The 19,407-nt window shown below is 57.6% G+C and overlaps 2 protein-coding genes across 3 annotated transcripts; one reads left to right on the top strand and one right to left on the bottom strand.

Moving 5' to 3' along the window:
- TMEM208 (transmembrane protein 208) lies at positions 1-2,837 on the top strand. The gene is made up of 6 exons (XM_065899187.1): positions 1-110; positions 731-826; positions 1,570-1,629; positions 1,711-1,847; positions 2,362-2,446; positions 2,546-2,837. The coding sequence occupies exons 1-6, from the start codon at positions 105-107 to the stop codon at positions 2,681-2,683; spliced, it is 522 nt and encodes a 173-aa protein (XP_065755259.1). The 5' UTR covers positions 1-104; the 3' UTR covers positions 2,684-2,837.
- A 119-nt stretch (positions 2,838-2,956) lies between these two features.
- On the bottom strand, positions 2,957-18,921 carry FHOD1 (formin homology 2 domain containing 1). 2 transcript variants are annotated; one of them, XM_065898520.1, is made up of 24 exons: positions 18,721-18,921; positions 10,873-10,979; positions 10,432-10,496; positions 10,035-10,102; positions 9,852-9,957; positions 9,681-9,775; positions 9,301-9,412; positions 9,121-9,215; positions 8,868-9,011; positions 8,603-8,736; positions 8,303-8,521; positions 8,142-8,165; positions 7,708-7,761; positions 6,747-6,862; positions 6,067-6,659; positions 5,577-5,732; positions 5,188-5,370; positions 4,983-5,102; positions 4,744-4,905; positions 4,165-4,355; positions 3,878-4,070; positions 3,631-3,796; positions 3,356-3,556; positions 2,957-3,282 (listed from the first exon to the last, which is right to left on the bottom strand). In XM_065898520.1, the coding sequence occupies exons 1-24, from the start codon at positions 18,919-18,921 to the stop codon at positions 3,200-3,202; spliced, it is 3,588 nt and encodes a 1,195-aa protein (XP_065754592.1). In that variant the 3' UTR covers positions 2,957-3,199. The 2 variants fall into 2 exon arrangements, with proteins under 2 accessions (XP_065754592.1, XP_065754593.1); XM_065898521.1 differs by lacking the exons at positions 7,708-7,761; positions 8,142-8,165.
- Between the last annotated feature and the right edge of the window lie 486 nt (positions 18,922-19,407).

Raw genomic sequence — 19,407 nt, forward strand, 5'->3', positions numbered from 1 at the left:
ATTTGGGTCTGCACCGGAAGTGCCTGTGCAGCAGATGTGGTCCCTACTGAGTGCTGTTTCGGTCGCTCTCCCATCTTTCCCCGGCTGGGTGTTTGCGTCGCACCATGGCGGTAAGGAGGGCGAGTAGGGCGGGGTCCGCAAGGCAAAGCATTCTCGGGGCGGGAGACTGAAAACAGAGGAAGGACATCAAGGGCAGTGGGTCGGCCAGGGGGAGGTGCCATCCGGTGGCTGGACCGTACTAGATTAAGGGGGGGAGTGGAGAGGTACCAGAGCTGGTGCCGGAGAGGGGTGGGCGTCAGTACCAGACAGTGTCAGGACTAGCTGGAGATCTGAGGGGCTTGAGGTGGGGTAGACGTTAGCCCAGATCTGGTTTACTCTAGTAGAGGCCGGAGAGGGTCGCCATTCAAGCCCCCTCAACGATCCCCTCTGAAGGGTTTGTCAGCCCAAAACTGAGCCTTATCAGAGGATTCAGGAGATACCAGCCTAGTGTTGGATTGTTCCCAGCCCGAGCAGGAGGCGGTCATTGCTGGGTGTGCTGGAAAGATGCTGTCAGCCCTAAGCAGGATGGTTTGGAGGAGGGGTGGACATCCCAAGAATTGTGCTAGCTTTGAGCACCACGGAGACTCGGCTGAGGTGCAGATGAAACTCTGTAGCTAACCGGAATGGTGGGGAGGATAAGGAAGACCCTGGCTGATGAGGGTTCTGACAGCATCTCGTCATCTCTCTTCAGCCCAAGGGCAAAGTGGGCACGAGAGGGAAGAAGCAGATATTTGAGGAGAACAAAGAGACCTTGAAGTTCTACCTGCGAATCATACTGGGGGCCAATGTAAGTGCCTCCCTCCTTGCTTCTGTGCCCACCCAATGTTCCATAGCCCTCAGCTCTGTTTGGTGGGGTGGAGTGGTGGCAGTGTATGACAGCTAAAGCTCCAGAAGAAAACTCCAACTAAAAGTAGATGAGAAAGGACCCTGGCACAGAGAAAGTGCTGAATAGTCAAAACAAAAAACCAAAAACGAAATGAGGGTGTGAGTCTCAGATTGACTGGAGAGCCCTTCCCATCCTAAATACAGAGGGGCTTCTTTCCTGGGCTGAAATGTCAGAGGGGAGTCTGGGTATTCAGGAAGCAGGCCTCTTCCCCCACCCGTATAAGAAGCGACTTGTCTTCTTTCATCACCTGGCCTAATATCTTGGTCAGAGTCGAGGGAGGTCCATGGTTTAGTAAGCTTTTTAGATTTCTTTTTCATTAAAAATTTTATTATTTATTTATGGTTGCATTGGGTCCTTGTTGCTGTGCATGGGCTTTCTCTAGTTGTGGCAAGTGGGGGCTACTCTTCGTTGCAGTGCGCGGGCTTCTCATTGCGGTGGCTCCTCTTGTGGAGCACGGGCTCTAGGCACGTGGGCTTCAGTAGTTGTGGTGTATGGGCCTAGTTGTTCCGCAGCATGTGGGATCCTCCCAGACCAGGGATCGAACCAGTGTCCCCTGCATTGGCAGGCGGATTCCTAACTACTGTGCCACCAGGGAAGTCCCTAGTAAGCTTTCGATCACAGCCTGATTCTGTGTCTGCTTACAGGCCATTTACTGTCTTGTCACCCTGGTCTTCTTCTACTCATCTGCTTCATTTTGGGCCTGGGTAAGTGTCCTGCATCCTGGGAAGTGGGTAAGCACATAGGGTCAGTGGCTGGCCTTTGATACCCCCATTCTTGTTCGGCAGATGGCCCTGGGCTTTAGTCTGGCAGTATACGGAGCCAGCTACCACTCTATGAGCTCGATGGCAAGGGCAGCCTTCTCTGAGGATGGGGCCCTGATGGATGGTGGAATGGATCTCAACATGGAGCAGGGCATGGCAGAGTGAGTGTCCCCCGCTGTCAGCCCAGGTGAGCGGCGCCAGGGCTGGGGTGCTGGGGCCCAAGACCCACAGCTACCTGTGACTTGAAGAGGGTGGAAGGGAGTTGAACTAGGGCCCATCTATTATTTTTTATTTTTTTTGCGGTACGTGGGTCTCTCACTGTTGTGGCCTCTCCTGTTGTGGAGCACAGGCTCCGGATGCGCAGGCTTAGCGGCCACGGCTCACGGGCCCAGCCACTCCGTGGCATGTGGGATCTTCCCGGACCTGGGCACGAACCCGTGTCCCCTGCATCGTCAGGCGGACTCTCAACCACTGTGCCACCAGGGAAGCCCCTGTTTTTTTAATTAAAAAAAAAATTTTTTTTGGCTGTTCTGTGCGTCTCGTGGGATCTTAGTTCCCCGACCAGGGATCGAACCTGGGCCCTCAGCAGTGAAAGCACGGAGGCCTAACCACTGGACCGCCAGGGAATTCTCCGTCCACTGCTTTTGGCCGTTGCAGCCTCCCTTCTATCCACAGGCACCTTAAAGATGTGATCCTACTGACAGCTATTGTGCAGGTGCTCAGCTGCTTCTCCCTCTACATCTGGTCCTTCTGGCTTCTGGTACGTGGGTCGTGGGGCTCCCAACGAGGAGCTGGGGCGTCTACCCCTTCTCTTCTTTCATTTCCTGCACCTGGCTTCAAGCTCCCTTTTCTCTCCTAGGCGCCAGGGAGAGCCCTTTACCTCCTGTGGGTCAATGTACTGGGCCCTTGGTTTACAGCAGACAGTGGCGCCCCAGCACCAGAGCACAACGAGAAACGGCAGCGCCGACAGGAGCGGCGGCAGATGAAGCGGTTATAGCCACTGACGTTGTGGCTACAGGTTTCTGGGCCCCGGGTGGCTCTATCAATCAGTCAGGCTACATGGCCTCCATGCCAGGAGCAATGAGGGCCTAGCCCAAGGGCCAAAGGTAGTCTAAGGTATAGGATTGGTGAATAAATGGCTTATAATGTGGATAATGGCTGTGTGGGTGATAGAGATAAGGCAGGAACAGCCAGTCCTTTGGTATTTTCCTTCTGCTACAGGCACAGTGTGGTGGGTGCTTTGAAAGAAGAAAAAGGCTCTTGGATTGGCTAGGAAAACTTTATTATGCTCCACGTGTCCAGGGAGCTCCTACATGCACACGCACACGCACAGAGGCACGCACAGCTAATACTGCTCACGGCGCTGGCCACGGGCCATTCTCCCTTCTGAGAATGCAGCCACTGGCCCTCGAGTTGAGAAGAGGCCCAGAATTGTGCTGTGGTCCCTCCTCACCATAGTCTCCTGCACTGCAGGCTGGGGCCCAGATAGATAGGTATTGTGGAGGCAGCACCTTCACACTTCCAGGCCAGGACCCTTGCTCAGTCCTAGCGCCTGCACCAGGTCCTCTCCGAGCCCGCTCTTCAACGTCCGTCTCACTGCAAGGACAGAGCAGGGTTGGAGGGGGTTGATGGAGTTAAGGTGGGCAGTGGGTGTGTGGGGAATACTCACAAGATTTGCGGTTGCCACGGGAACGCTTGCGTTCCCGAGTAGCTGAGGCACGAGGACTGCTCTTGGTCACTGACTGCACCAGCAGGTCCATGATCTCATCTGAAGTGTCACTGGGTAAACCGGAGCCTGGAGGTTCTTCTGGGGGTACAGTGCAGGGCCCCACTGTTGTGGGCATGACTGGGGAGCTGCTCTGGACCATGCCTGAGGGAGCCAGATAGGGAGGTGAGGCCAAAGCGGCCCCAGAGCCCACTGCCCCCAGCGGCCATAGATCCCACCTCTGCTGCGGCGGCCATGTGTGGTGTCCTCAGGCTTGCTGGCCAGCAGACTCTTCATGCTGGCATGACTGTCGGCATCACCCTCTCCTGGCCCACTGCTCACAGCCACTGGGATAGATGGGTTGCTGGGGGTTTCCCCAGCTGCCACACCTGAGAACTTCTCTGTCTGGAGAGAGGAAAGGGGTGGGTTGGGAGTAGAGGAAGAAAACCATGGGGGTGGCAGTCAAGACCCGGAAGGGATACCCACCTCGGTGATCATGCGTCCCCGGGTCTTGTTGCGCTCACGGTACGTGGCCCGCTTCTGCTGCTGCTGCAGCACCCGGTCCCGGCAAGTCCGATACTCCAGTGCGAACTCCCGCAGCGTGTGGCAGAACTGCATGATGCGCGCCTCACGGGCTGCCTCCGCTGTGTATCCCAGGTACAGCAGGAAGGCGTGGAACCTAGCCAGGTTGGGGTGGGGAGGAGTGGTGAGTCCTGCTTGGGGTTTGAGGGATAGTGGTGGCAGTCCTACCTCTCTCTGGCCCACGCCCCCACCTGTTGCAGACACGGCGGTGCACGACCCTCAGCATGGCAACACGGCGGGTACAGTGGGCCAGGAAGTGGGTGAGGCGGGCACGCAGGGCTGGAGCCAGCTCGTGCTTGGACAAGCTCCGCAGGCTCTCTTCGGCTGCCCGGCTCCGGCGCTCCAGCTGCCCCAGGTTCTCAGTCAGCTGCTCAAAGTCCACCTGGAAAAGCAGGGAGTACACAAGCTGTCCCCCCACAGAAAGACACCACCTGAGCTGCCTCTGTGCTGGGCTGATTAGCCTGGGCCCTGAGGACACAGCCAAGATCCGGCCCCTGCCCTCCAAAAGCTCACAGTCTGATGCAAGAGACAAGTCCATTTGATGCAGTGGAGAACGGAGAAGGTTTCTTGGGGTAAGTGGCAGCTAAACAGACCTAAAGACAGAGTAGGTGTAGCCATACCAATAGAAGAAAGAGTTTCTGCTAGAGGACACAGCCCACGTGCATGCCTGTAGCCTAAGCAAGCCCTGGCCCAGCAGCCCACTTAGGGAGAGAAGCAGTGCTCCCTCATGCTATGGCCAGTCTTAGTCAAGCCTCATGGCAGGTGCTGACCTTGGCACAGCGGATCAGGGCAGGAATTTCTGAGTAGAGGTCAGAGGAATCAGGCCGGGTCTGGAGCACCAGGGAGCAGAGATGATGCAGCAGTGACTGTCGGCGCACCGTGTCTTTCACCTCTGACACCTTCTCCAGGTAGCTCAGCTCAAAGCCGCTGCTCTGAAAGGACCCCGTCTGAGCCTGAGGCTGGCTGGCTCCAGAGCCCCGGGCCCCGACCTCATGTGCTCTCAGCTCACCTGGGAGCCGTTGAGGAAGTTGCCCACAGCCAGCAGGGTGGCCAGGATGCAGTGGAAGGTGGCATTTTGCACCAGCTGTTGCATGCCCACTTTCAGGTCAAACAGTGGCTCTGCAATTTCCTGGTGTGGGAGACCAGGGACTCAGACTACGTGGTCATCATGCTCACCTGTCCCCAGTGCCTGTCCCATCCCATGACCCAGGTACCCGCTCCATGCTGTCATAATCCAGCTTGAAGGCCCAGAGTTGTAGGCGGGGAGCCAGGCCCCTGATGGAAGCGAGAGTCATCAGGAAGTTCTCGGCTGGGCCCAGGGGTATGTCAGGATTGGCCAGCTGGGCCTCCTCGATCTTCTGCCGCTCCTCCTCTGTGGGCATCATGGTCAGTAGCTTCTGAGAATGCACCCACCGGCCCACATAGGCCACTCAGTGCTGGCCTGAGGCCTCAGGTATTGGTCTTGACTCCTCCCTAGGTCATCTGGGGCAGCCCCAGAATCTGGGGAAATGCCAAGCCCATGCCCACCACTGGAGGGACAGGAAATGCCCACTGACCAAAGGAGAGGGCCGGACTTGCTGCACCCTTAGCTGGGTATCCCTACCTCAATGCCATCCTTGCTGACAGCAAACTCATCAAAGTTGAGCAGGGCAGCCTTAATGACGTGCACAGGTGGCAGCGTGGTTAGGCCGATGTTGATGGCGTTGCTGCGCTTGGGGTCCAGCACGGTGGTCACTGTGCGGCGGCCCTCACCAGCTTTCTTTGAAATTGGGGGAAGGGCAGTGTAAGATTGGGAAAGGGTCTAACTGGGGCAACAATCTAAGAGGGCACACTAAGGCCCCACTCTGAATGGCTAAATGGTGGGATTACCCCACAACCAGGGATCTGGGATGTGTAAGGCCTTGGGATGGGCTTAGACGCTAGTTAGGGTTGGGTTGAATCCTTACTGAAGGACCTCAGACAAGTCGCTACTCCTTTCTTTGCCTCGGTTTCCCCAGGTGGGAAATGAGTGGCAGCCCCAGCAGTTCAGGCGCTTGAGCTCTGATTGCCTCCCCTCTCCCCTAGGGTTACCTTGCAGACGAGGGCACGTTTACCTTGGAAGGCAGCACGTCCTTGGCACGGGACTCGAACAGGTGTTCTAGCTGGGCTGTATCCACCGAGACAGGCTCTAGTGAGGCCCACAGGGTGGGGCAGGGCCCAAAGCGGCTGCCAGAGCCTCCATGGACCCCAGCCAGCTTTAGCTCCCGCCAGAAGAGCTTTACTGTCTTCCTCTTGGTGGGAAGGGCTAGGCCATCAGGTGCTGAGGGGGGAAGAGCGGCAGCTGGGGGTGGTGGTGGGAAGGAGCTTTTGATGGGTGGGGGTGGTGGTGGCGGAGGAGGTGGGGGGCCTCCCGGGAGCGGGGGTGGCGGGGGCGGGACCCCTTTCCCCGCCTCCACAGACTCCGTGTTCAGCACGTCCTGGTCTTCATCCTCCCCCAGGTCTGAGAAGTCCAGGTCCCCAATGCAGAGGCTGGGTATGCTGGTAGGGAGCTCCCGGATGGGCTCAGCCTTGGGGCTTGGTGGGGCCAATGGCTCCTTGGGCTCTGGCTCGAGGCTGTGCCGAGTACGGAGCAGGATTTGAGGGGCAGCGCTCTGGGGTGTTCCGGGTGCAGGGGCTGGTTCTGGGGAGCCCCGTAATTCTTGGGTGTCTAGAAAAAGGGAAACAGCCGTCAGTGTCACGTCCTCTGTGGAGCAACAGGGCAACATGGGTGGATTCTGCCCACCCACCTGCTCACCTGGGTGTCCATCGATATCATCGGGCATGGCTCCAGCCAATGTCTCTGCCTGGCCCTGGGCCAGCGCAGCCTGCTTTTCTGTTTCTGCTGCTGCTACATTCTCCAGGAACCGGGCTCTGGGGGGAGGGACTTGTCAGTGAGGGTGTCTGACACACCCCAGCCCAGGGTGGGCACTGCCCCTAACTGCAGGCACACACAGACACACAGGGAACAGTCCATGCGCTGAGCAGACCCGGGACCTGCCCCCCACCCCCACCCCAAGGCCAGCCCCTGTTCAGTCTTCCACATCTGGGGAGGGTCACTACCAACCCAGTATTCCCAGTTCAACATACAGGGAAAAGTTCTACTTAACATCTAACTTGCAACCTTGCTGCTGTTCATGTTCACTGTTCTGATTCTAGACAAGGACCCTTAGAGCAGGGGGAGGGGATACCTGTCCCAATGGGCACACCAGGCTGTCCCCCCCCTTGGCATGTCTAGCAGCTTCTGAGAGCTATGGCCTATGCCCAGAAAAGGGCCTGGTAAACGAAAGGCACTCAGTTTATGTTGAAGTCATAAAGGTGATCCCATCTCTTTTTTGGTCCCTCCAGCCTCTGTCGGCACTCAGTCTTTGTCCTTCCCTTAGATGGAGGCTGCTCCTCCACCTCCGCACCACACAGCACTCTAGATCCCCTCCTAGCCCTAATCCTGGGTTTAGGACACAGGAGAATGGGCTCCAGGTTGGGAGTCCACATCCTCATCACTGATCAAAGCTGTTAAGGTGTCAACTGTTAAAGCACTGGGACCTCTATGACCCCAGTGAACTGTTTCCTAGTGCTTAGTCCTTGGGTAACTGAGGACACATAAGTCTGGGAGAGTCCCCCAGCTCTGGCTGCATCAGGCACATGGGACCCCTGCTGGGGGAAGCAATGCTGAAGCCCTGAGCACATGGCAGGCCTGGCAGGCTGGCCTCTGTACTTACTCCAGCCTGGCCTGCCCAGTAGGGAACTGGGGGACAGATGGGCTCTCACGGGCCCTGGGTAGGGGGGAATGAGAGGAAAAAATGGTAATTGTGGTACGTGCTTCACCCCAAAGCCCAGTTGCTCACACCCACACAGAGCTGGGCAGTGATATCAGGGGTTCCTTCCCAGCCACAGTGGGAAGAGGAGGGAGAGGGGGAGGCATGATGTGAGGAAACTGGAAGTGGAGGGGAGAGACTGACATGACACAGGACAGGGTGCAGTAAAAGACAAAGACAGAGCAAAACAGGAGAGTCAGAGATAGTGACAGAGAAAGACAGAAGGGGGTAAAGAGACAGATGACGTTGACAAAACAGGCAGAATGCCAGAAAGAAGAGAAGCCGCAGGAGGAGGAGGTCCAGTCAGAGCCGAACCCCACCCCCCAGCAGTCACTTACCAAACAGGAGCAGTTTGGTGAAGTCTGGAAAGAAAGAGAAAGAAAGCACGCGTTTGGGCAGAGAAGTTTGGGCAGAGGAGGCGGAGGGCCCGTGGAGGAGCGCAGAGTGGAGGGACAGTTGGAGGAAAGACTCCCGGGACAGGCTCTATCTCCCTACTTACTTGTAGATGCTCCTCTCGCAGGAACTGTTGGGTGAGGGCGTCACGGAGATGGTAGGAAAGAGGCTCAAGGTGGTATGGAGGCCAGAGACAGGGCCCACGGCGCTGGAGGCGGGGCCTGTAGGTGGGGCGGGGCCTACGGGGCTGGAGGTGGGGCCGGTCGGCAGGGCAGGGCTGGCGGAGGAGGAGGTGGAGACTACTGGTGAGGCGGGGCCTGTGGAGCTGGAGATGTGACCTGTCAGGAGGCAGGGCTCCTCCTGGCGGTTCCACCCCTCCGCCTCTGCCAAGGCAGTTCGTTCTTACCCAGGCTCCGGGGAGCGCACTTCTAGAGATCGGCGGATCCTCTTGCCCTCCTCTGAGGAAGGCTTTCGGCGGGTGATGCGCCGCCCACCTGTGACGGCTTCTTCCATGTCCCCATCCTCCAACCGCAGGGCGCTCTAAGAGAGTTGAGCCCAGATGGGAGCGACTGAGGCCCAAGTAGGTGGGGTGGGGCACTGGAGAACGGCCTCCCTCCCTCCCCTCCTCTCTCCTGCCTTCGGGCCCTGACAGCCCAGCCCGCCCAGCCCACCTCATAGAGCATAAGCTGGGCGCGCAGGTCGACGTCAGTGCCCGCGGTGCCCAAGTGGCGCTGGACCAGTGCCTCCATGCCCTGCTGCTCCAGTGCATCCGTCACGTCGTAGAAGGAGTCCTGATCCGGGAGCGCTGCCAGAGTCTGGAGGGTGGGGATAGGACGACAAGGCTAAAGCTGATGGAGAGCAGAAGTCAAGAGCCTGAGGGGCCCAGAATGGCACCTGGCTCCCCCTTTGCTCCCCCTATCCCACCTTGTTGATGAGGGTGACGGTGTACACCAGCAACTCGGGGTCAGCGCCATTCTTCTCCTCCAGGATGGACACCAAATTGGCCCATGGAAGAGCACCTGTCACCCAGATAGGGAGCAGTCATATGGGAACAAGTAGGAGAGAGGGCCCTGAGCAATGGAGGAGGGAGGGACAGTTTCTGACCCGTGGTGCTGGCCACAGAGTTGACTGCACGGATGAACAGTGGTGCGTTGCTCTCAGAGTACTCCACAAACACCAGCAGCAGCTTCAGGGCTGTCTTCACCACCAAGCGGGACTGGGGGGAAGGGGTCACCATACATGAGTGGGGCTTGGGCCAGACCTGTGCTGGTTCCTGGTGGGGAGGGGGAAGGGCTCCTGGGGCTGGACCCAGAGAGGAGAGTCTAGGCAGAAAGAGCCATCTCTAGGCCCAGGTACTGAAGTGACTTTGAGGCTTAGAGGGGCTACAGACCCCCTCCATTCCAGACCACTTTGCAGAAGAGGAAACTGAGGCCCAGAGAGAGGCAGTGGGAAAAGGGTACATGGCTAGGTGGAGGGCCACTTACCAGGCTGGCACACAGTGTGTACAGCCACTGCACGGTCTCACTATGGGCCACCACCCCCAGCATCCCATCCACAAAAAGCATCAGCTGGCCTAGTGCTGGGGACACAGGGACAAGAAGAGGTCAGTAAGGGGTCACTGAAGGCAGGGGTCATGGGGGAGGGGTGAGGCTGACCTCGGAGGATGTAGCTCTGGTAGTTGTGGTCGGCAGCAGCGCCCACATGGATTAGGCAACTCAGCCCCTCTGAGTGCACGAATTCAGGCACCAGGTCCTTGTCCTCCTGCAGGCACCATGGGGGAGTTTAGTGGGGGGAGGTTCAGCCTGGATGCTCACCCCCAGCCCACCTCTGGGCCTCACCTGGAAGATCTGCTTTAGTGAGAAGAGGGAGCGGCGGAGCTCAGGGCCACTGGAGCCATACAACTTTTCTGCAAGAGGTAGGTGGGCATGGAAACCTCAAGGGGACACACCACAAGCCCCCCACCCCCTTCTACTGGGACACAACCACAACCCCCCATCAAAGAATCTTCTAGTACTCTTGAACCCCCCACCTCCTCCTCCACTCCCTGACTCTGGGCAAGCCCGACCGCAGTCTAGCAGCTGCCCTGGAAGAAGAGGTCAGGATAGGAATGGGAGGAGTCGCACATCCCATCTCCCATCTACTCTGTCTGCTGTCCAGCGCACGCCTGAAAGAAACGGAGACAACCGGGGCTGGGGGGAGGGGAGGCACTCGACGCTGATATCCTCACACACTCACCTAAGATGGCATTGACTCTCAGAGAAAGCTGGGTCCGCAGGATCAGAGTAGGCTTCCGCCCTTTGCTGGAATCAAGTAGCCCAGTCAGCAGCTCCCAGCCCATTCCTCAGGGTCTCTCCACCCACACCAAGGCAGCCAGAACCTGGCCACAGCTCCTTTCTCCCCAGATGCTTCTCCAAGCCAAAGGGTTGTCCAGATAGGAGGGTTTGAAGAACACAGGCATCTCAGGTATGTAGGAGAGCCCCCACCCCGGTCCCAGGCAGCAGGTAGCACTGGCCAGGCCTTGGGATTCCCCTGGCACAGTTCCCTGGGGTGGTAGGAGGAGACCCACAGCCCTGGCTAGAGATCAAGTGTCTTGGCTGCTGACACCTGAGCCAGCCCCTCCAGCCTGGGGGCAAGGGTGGGAGCCAGCCTAGCCTTCCTGGCCCCATCAGCTCTGACCTGATCTCTTCAAAAAAGCCCTCCAGCATCTCCCGTTGCTCTTCTAGGGACAGCTCAGGGTCCAGGTAGTATCCAGACGGAGACACTTGCAGGGCACAGTCCTCTAGCTGGGGGCAAAGGGAACAGCTGTCAGGGCTGCGGAAGAGGTGGCAGGAGTACGTATGGAGACCCCATGACCTCCTACCTCCCACTCAGGGTGCTGGCAGAGACACACCACAAGGGCCTGCAGTGTACAGCCATGCATTCCTTCAGCAGTCATTTCTCATGGGCCTACTATGTGCAAAGCTCATGTGGCTCAAAGAGCTTTTCTCCTGCCTCATACCTACCCATTCTTTAGGTTTCAGATTAGATAATGTTTTTTTTTTTTTTTTTGCCACACCATGCGGCTTGTGGGATCTTAGTTCCCTGACCAGGGATAGAACCTGCGCCCTTGGCAGTGAAAGCGTGGAGTCCTAACCACTGGACCGCCAGGGAATTCCCAGATAATGCTTTTTTGGAAAGCCTTCCTGGACTCCTCTAGCCAATGCTATGCAAATCCCTCCAGCCCTTGTGTGTACCCTCGTCTGAGGCCTTCCACACATCCTAGACACTAGTCTCCTTCCCCACTAACTGTGTGTTCTCTGGGTTCAGGCACCATGTCTGTCTTGTCCATGCAATGTCTGCAGAGCCTATCACAGCACTTAGCACAAAGCAAGTGCTCCCTAAATGGTTGTTGAGCTACTGAACATGAATGAGGAAGGGGAATGGAGAGAAAATAGGAGGAAGTTCCTGCTTTCAAGGAAGTTCGCAGCTGTGAACATTCAACACCCAGGGAGAAAGTGTTAAGAATGCTGGGAGGTGCAAACCCAGCTGAGAGGGGGGACGTGTGTCTCCCCGAGTTAAGATAGTGAGGAGAAGGGCTCCCAGTCCCTCCAAGCCTGAGGGCCTTTGCCCTGCCCCAAGTGGGCTACAGTCACCATGGTCCTAGCTGGACCTCAGAGACCTCCAAGAGGCCTATTAAACACCAGGTTTTAGGGTCTGACTCAGTCAGCCTACAGTGGGTCCCTGGAACCTGCACCGTAACAAGTCAGGTGCTCCACCCATGAGTCTGCCGCCCATGTCTCCCACCCCCCTGAGCTGGCTTCCCACCATCACCACCACCACCACCACCACCAGGATGACTCTTGGCCCCTTGAGAAGTGCCTGTAGAGAAGCCTAGTGAGGTGACTCTGGAGAGTCTGAGGGCAGCACCGTGCGCTCCCTGATGCCTACACCATGTAGCGCAGTGCCAGTGTGCACGGCTCAGCAAAGTTCCCTTGACTTGAGTGGTGGCGCTTCTTGAGAGGCCCAGGGAAAGCCCACCTCTGGGGAGGCAGAGTGTCTTCTGGTCTCTATCTTACTGGGAAAGTCAACCCCAACATTTGTTCTGATGTTCTGTCAGCCCTGCCCTGCTCTGGACCCAGCCCAAGGACTTCCAGCTGCCCTTGGTCCCCTGGGGTTAAGGGAGTCCAGCTCCGGCCCCTACCCCTCCTCTGCTTAGTACCCCCGCTCATGCCTGAGAGCCTGAGTTCAGCCTGTAAGGCCCTTTGGTGACACCCACACCTCCCACTCCTTCCCACCCCCCCAGGCTCCTGCGTGGGACGTGGGACATAGGACAAACACTCCAGCCTGTTTTCTGTCCCACTTCCTGCTTGGCTGCCTGCCCTCCCTTGGGCAGGCCTGGCCTCTCTCCCCTCCCTGGGAGCAGAGTCATCTTCTCCAGGGCCTACTGGGAATGGGCCCTGAGATGGGGCAGCAAGGCCCCAGGGCTGGGGTCCTTTGTCCAGGGCCAGCTCAGCTGAGGGCAGCCCCACATTCCTCCTGACTCCTCTTCCCACATGGTGACTCAGCAGCCAACCACCGCCCTCCCCCCCAAGCCAGGCACAGTTACATCTCCTTCTGCCTTGGACTGGAGGACTCTGGGACCCCAGAGAAACATATTTCCCCCAAAGTCACAACCCCCCTCAGAGACCCCCCCAGATCACACACATATAGAATAGCTCGTTCATTCAAATATTCACGAGCCAGGCTGGTTTTAGGTGCTGAGGACATAGCAGGGAACAAGATACTGCCTCTGCCTTCCCTGTCTTCCAACCCCGCTGGGGAGGCAGGCAGGTCTGACTCAGAAAAAGGCCACAAATAAATGTAGAAGCACAACTGCCACGGGTGCTAAGAAAGGGGAGGGGTGGGGTGCTGTAAAGGTAAACACTGGAGGAGTGAGCAGATTCCACCTGGGAGTAGCTTACATACCCAAGAATACAGTCAGGCAGGGTATATATATGCTACTGGCCACGCACAGGTGAGAAGCACACCCACAGAAAGCTCAGATCCAGCAAGCACTCTTCCCCTCCTGCACGCACAGTTGCAGGCTCTAATTCCAAGCGAGCTGAGCGTGGCCCTCGCCTTCCAGAATACCTGCATCCATTTGGGGCACGGTCCTGAAGACTGAATGCTCTACCACCCCCAGCCTCCTCACATGAGCCCCTTTCCCTCTGTGGTGGTAGCAGTGGCTCCCTAGCCACTTCACCTGTCTTATCCTGCCAGGGCCCCATTTCTGGGGAGGAGGTCCAGAGGTAACAGCCAGCCCAAAGCCTCCGGGACAATGCCCCCCACCCTTAACTGTCTGTCCCGGGTGGAGATGGAGCGGGGAGCAGGGTCAGGCAAGCTCCAAGGAGCGGAGACTTCCTGCCAGCTGGGTGTTGCTTGTCCCTCACACCACTGGCCCCTTCCTGAAGTCACCCTTTTTAAAAAAATTTTTTTAAATTTTATTTATTTATTTTTTACAGCAGGTTCGTATTAGTTATCTATTTTATACATATTAGTGTATATATGTCAGTCCCAATCTCCCAATTCATCCCATCACCACCACCCCCTGCCACTTTCCCCCCTTGGTGTCCATACATTTGTTCTCTACATCTGTGTCTCAATTTCTGCCCTGCAAACTGGTTCTTCTGTAGCATTTTTCTAGGTTCCACATGTATGCGTTAATATACGATACTTGTTTTTCTCTTTCTGACTTACTTCACTCTGTATGACAATCTCTAGACCCATCCTGGGGTCACCCTTCTGAGCGCTAAACCCCTGGGCCTTGTTTCTCACACCCTGGGACTGGGCCAGGCTGGCGTAAGCCCAAACCCTAGTCCCTGAGGACAGTACTTGGGGTCAGCACAGGGTCAGTGTAGGCCCACATGTTGGACTCCCTCCTGGCTCTTGTCTTCCACACTTCTCTGATGTTTGTCTTGGGGTGGAGTCTCTCCCTCATTCTTCCCAGGCTCAGCTCCGCGCTTCAGCCTCCAGCCCACTTTTCTCTATTTATTTGTTTCTATTTATTGAGGTATAGTAGATTTACAATATTGTATAAGTTTCAGGCGTACAACATAGTGATCCACAATTTTTAAAGATTATACTTGGGAATTCCCTGGCGGTCCAGTGGTTAGGACTCCGCGCTTTCACCGCCTGGGCCCTGAGTTCTACCCCTGGTCGTCAGGGAACCAGGATCCCACAAGCTGCGCAGCATGGCCAAAAGAAAAAAAAAAATTATACTCCATTTAAAATTGTTATAAAATATTGGCTATATTCCTTGTGCTGTACAATATATCCTTGTAGCTTATTTATTTTATATATAGTAGCTTGTACCTCTTAATCTCCTACCCCTACCTTGCCCCAGCCCACTTTTCTCTTGATTCCTTGGGCTAGGCTTTTCTGGCAGCCCAAACCAACTTGTTACATATGGTTTTACAAGCTTAGGACACCATGTTGCCTACTACCCAATATTTTTCATAACAATATAATCGAGTGAGAATGCCAGGGGCAAGGAAGATGGAGAATAGTGCAGAATTACATGCTGAAGGACTCTTGTTTTAGGAAATAATTTGTTAACTACCTTTTTCTTCTCCTTTCTTAAAAATGTAAGACCCTGTGTTCTGATGACCCTCCTTCCCTTTTTTTTTTTTTTTTTTTGCGGTACGCGGGCCTCTCACTGTTGTGGCCTCTCCCGTTGTGGAGCACAGGCTCCGGATGCGCAGACTCAGCGGCCACGGCTCACGGGCTCACGGGCTCACGGGCTCACGGGCTCACGGGCCCACGGGCCCACGGGCCCACGGGCCCAGCCGCTCCGCGGCATGTGGGATCTTCCCGGACCAGGGCACGAACCCGTGTCCCCTGCATCGGCAGGCGGACTCTCAACCACTGCGCCACCAGGGACAGCCCCCTCCTTCCCTTTTATCTTGGGTCTCCAACTGGACCTTGGCTTCCTGAATGAGATGACATGAATGGGTCTTGAGGAGGGAAGCCCACATTTGTTACGCCTCCTCTGTGTCACACACTGGGCTGCCTGGTTCCTTTGATTCTCCTGATAATCCTTTTACAGGTGAGGAAACCAAGGCTCAGAAATTCTGTGAATTTGCCCCAGGCTGAATGGAACCAGGGCTAACTGACCTAGATCCTGGGCCAATGGACTTTGGAAGTGCTCCAGGGAACCCTGCAGGGGAGGTGGAGTGAGGGCTGGAGACCGCCCCTCAGCTTTCTGAACTGTACAAATACCCCAAACTGGTCCTCTTAGTTCCAGCAAGGGAACACAAATGAACACACACACATCATACACATTGGGGTAACAGTGCGTACTTCTGCCAGGACTAAGTTCGGGTCCCTTACCAGGCTGCAACCCAGAATGAACAGACTGGACATGATGGCCCCAGGGAAAGATGGGAGGAGACCATGACTCATGCCCACATCACAATCTTCTATAGTCTCCCAAAGAGACCTCCACAACAAAAAAGGAAAGGGCTCAGTTCATCACCAGAGCACCCCATCTTACCCTTAAGAGTCTTCTGGGACCCCTCCAGTTGGTCCCTGTCCCAGAAGGTCAGGTTCACACTTTAGCCCCTTTGTCACAACTGCTCCTTAGGGATAAACTGAGGCTGGAGTAGGGATGGGCAAGGTCAGGAAACAAGTACCACCCCTGCTCCGCTCTAATGTTTAGCAGCAGTTGGGGAAACAAAGTTGCTGGTAATGAACAGATTGCTAGGGCTATCTCTGCTGCTAGGAATAGGGGGCTCATCTGGCCTTTGCATGAGGGTCAGAGCAGTACCCAGGTCCCTCTGCCCAGAGCCCAGGGAGAAAGGAGTCTGTGCTATCCCAGATGTGGCAGGGCCTTTGGATATCAGGGAGGGGCTCGTGAGGCAGGCCCAGAAGGGCAAAGGGGTAGCACGGGAGAGTGGGACAGGGTAGCAGGGAGGGTGGGACTGGGCAGCTCTGGGTAAAACAATGAGGCAGGGCCAGAGGGCCAGGTTCTCCCCTGGGGCAGGGGCAGGTCCCTGGGCTCTGGCACAGAGGGGAGACAGATATTCCTGAGTTCCCCTGGAGACACCACACATGACCCAAGGCACTGCCAGGACACCCCCTATCCCACCCCCCAGGGCCAGGAGATGAGTCAGAGGCTGTGGCCAGGAGCTTCCTCCTAGACTGGGAGGAAATGAGCAAGGCCTTTTCAGACCTGAGAGCTTTGAAACATTTAAAAAGGAAGCCCCCAGGGGAACTCTATAGGCAAGCCACAGCCCAGTGGGGTGTGTGTGGGTGGAGCCACAGAGGGAAAGTGGGCTGGGCCTCTGTACATTCCCAGGGAAGGGGCAGGGTATGGGGGGGACGATGGGCGTCAGTGGCCAGAATGGGAGGCAGAGGTCATTTGGCTGTGAACTGTTCTCCTGCTGGATAACTGTGCAGAGGCTGAAACAGTGAGCACAGAACCCCTCCCTCTTATTTTGCTCTACAGCCTGGGACGGGGATGCCTGGGTTTCTGGGCCACCTCTCCCCTCTAGAGGGCTGTGGAGCAGGCCTGAGTCATGTCTGTGCCCCTGGGCCACCCACTTATAGGACTAGGGGAGGGACCAGCTGTTGACATTTCCTACAAGGAGGAGCCCTGCTCCCCCTCCCTCAGCTCTCTGATGTCCCTGCCCCTGCCCTACTCTCAGCCCTTCTTCCTCTGGCCTTCTATTCTGGGGCTGTGGTCACAGTTTATATTTGGGATGAGCAACTCACAGTGCAGCTGACCATTCCTGGCAGAGCTGCCAGCCCCAGGGAGTCCTGGCTCCAAGCACAGTGGTAACCCAGTGTGCAGGCCCCCATAGTCTGCCTGTGGGGGGTATGGCAGTCCTCAGGCACACCAGGTGGGAGTTCTGAAAGTGGGAAGACCAAGAAGGACCGAGTTGGGGGGTACTTAATGCATTATCGTAGCTCTCAGCTAGGGAGCAGAGAACAGAGGGCAGAGCCCTGGTTGAAGGGGTGGTGGTGATGGGTCCCTAAATGAGGGGGAGAGGCAAGGGGTAATTTTGATCCTTTTTCCTGTAGCTGACCTCCCAAACTTGCCCCTAATTGGGAAGAGGGGTGTTAGGGCTAAGTTCTGTCCTCGAGTCCGGGGTGGGAGGAATACTATGTTCTCTGTAGTGCTCCAGGCTTATTTCAGTACTAGGAGTTCCAGGAGCTTGGAGGCAGGAACCTGGCCTCAGTTCAGCACCCCTCTCTCCCCAGAGTCCATTGTGAATGGGAGGTGGCCTCTGGCTGGAGGTGCTCCTTTTAGGTCCACTTCAGTTTGCCCCTTTGAACAGGGCAGGACAAGAAGGGGTCGCATCAAAACTCTGGAGAGGGCAATGTGCTGCTATCTTCAATCTTTGTCCTTGAAAGCCTGGGCTTTGCTCACACGCGCTACTCCCCAGGCCAATAGTCTCAGCACTTCTCCCGCCCGCGCTCGGAGGCGGGGCAGGCCCGCAGCGCTAGGAATGTAAGCTGGGGGCCTGGCGCCTGGGGCACATTCCAGGGGAGACCCCAGGCCCGGGGGGCAAGTTTGCGCAACTCGGCGCCCAGCTAAGCCTGGGATCAGGGGAGGGCATCTCCACCAACTCTCTCTTCTCTTCCTCACCACTTGGTGCTGCCTGGCTGGCGGGGCACCCCGGGAGGTGATTGTGTGCCTCCCAGAGTTCTGGCCCGGAAACCGGGTGCCTGCGAGTGCGCCGGAAAAGGCTGCCTGCGGGGGACTGAGCGCAGCGAGCAGGAGGGGAGGTAGGGCGGGCCATCTGGAAAAGGGCCTCTCCCGACACTGTGCACGAGTCGGTTCTGGGGTGCAGGCAAACGAGGGCAGGCCGGCGGTTTAAAATTAGCCCGGCCCGCTCCCTCCCTTCCAGCTTCCCGGCCGGCGGCGGCAGCTGTACGAGATGGTGGGGGCGGTGACTCAAAGGGCTCTTCCACCAGTGCAGCCTCCCGCGCTCGGGGTGTCCCGGGCCAGGCCGCTTCCCGGGAACTCCCCTCAGCCCGTGAAGACTCTTCTCCACCGGCACTCCCCAGCCGGGCCTCACCAGGCAGGGACAACACGCCGTCCGGCTGGACCCAATCCAACCTCCAGACACCTCCAGCGGCCCGCCCCGGGTCCGCCCTCCTCGTGGTCCCACCCCCACCTGACCTGAAGCAGGTGAAAGCTGTTCTATCCCCAGCTCCGTCTCCTAAGTCCGCTACCGCGCAAACACGCACGCCACCCTATCCAGAGCAGTTAACCAGGCCGACTGGCAGCGAGCGGACCCCGAGCGCCTCCCCAGGTGGGCCTCATTTCGAGGACCAGCCTGGGTGCCGCAGAGTACAAGCTCCCATCCTCCCTTCTTCAGCTTCCCTCAGCTTGAGAGGCGTTCCCCAACAAGCCGGGCAACGTGTACCTTGGGTCCCCAGTACAAAACTTTCCCGGAGGAGCGCACCCGCTCCAGCCTCTCCTCGAGGGGCTCCCAAAGGCTTTCATGGCGCTGACCCTGAACCCTCGGTCGCCCCCAACCTTTCTCCGGCTCCCCTTACCTTGAGCGGCGCCCCCAGCAGGTGGTGCAGCGCGGGTATCTGCGCGCTCAGGGGCAGCGCCCCGTCCAGGCTGCAGGTGGGGGCCCGGCGCGGCTCCGGGAAGTTGGCACATGCGAAAGGGTCGGTGTCCTCTAGGTACTGCACCCGCACGGTCACCACTGATACCGGCTCCCCGTCCCCGCGGTCTTCCTGGCCGGCCATGGCTCCGCCAGTGGCTCGCTCAGTGCGCCTCCGGGCGGGTCCCGGCCGCGCCGCGGCGTCTCCTCAACTAGCTCGCAGCCTGGGCGGGACCGGGCCGGACGCCGAAGAAGAGGGGCGGAGCCAGGCGGAGGCGGGGCGGAGGAAGGGGGTGGAGCCAATAGTAGTCTCCGGAGGCTAGGGGTGGGCAACCGCTGCCGGTGGCGGAGACTGCAGCCAGCCACTCAGAGGGCGCGATCATGGTCCTGTTAGTTCACTGGCTAGTCTGGGGGAAAACCCGAGCTCGCGCGCCCCTCACCCACTTCGAGAGCGCGCGGAGCACGGGGAGGCTTTCTTTGGGCTTGGGGGCGGTGAGGCTGCGCTCTCTTTAGGGCAAGGTGGGGTGCAAGTTTCTTCGGATCGTGGCCCGTCAGGTCCCCCTCAGTTTAGGGGCGAGAAGGTCCTGATTCCTTCAGCTGAGGGATGAAGTGGATGGGCTTCCCTCATTTG

Source organism: Phocoena phocoena, chromosome 20 (genome assembly GCF_963924675.1).
Source record: "Phocoena phocoena chromosome 20, mPhoPho1.1, whole genome shotgun sequence".
NCBI lineage: Eukaryota > Metazoa > Chordata > Mammalia > Artiodactyla > Phocoenidae > Phocoena > Phocoena phocoena.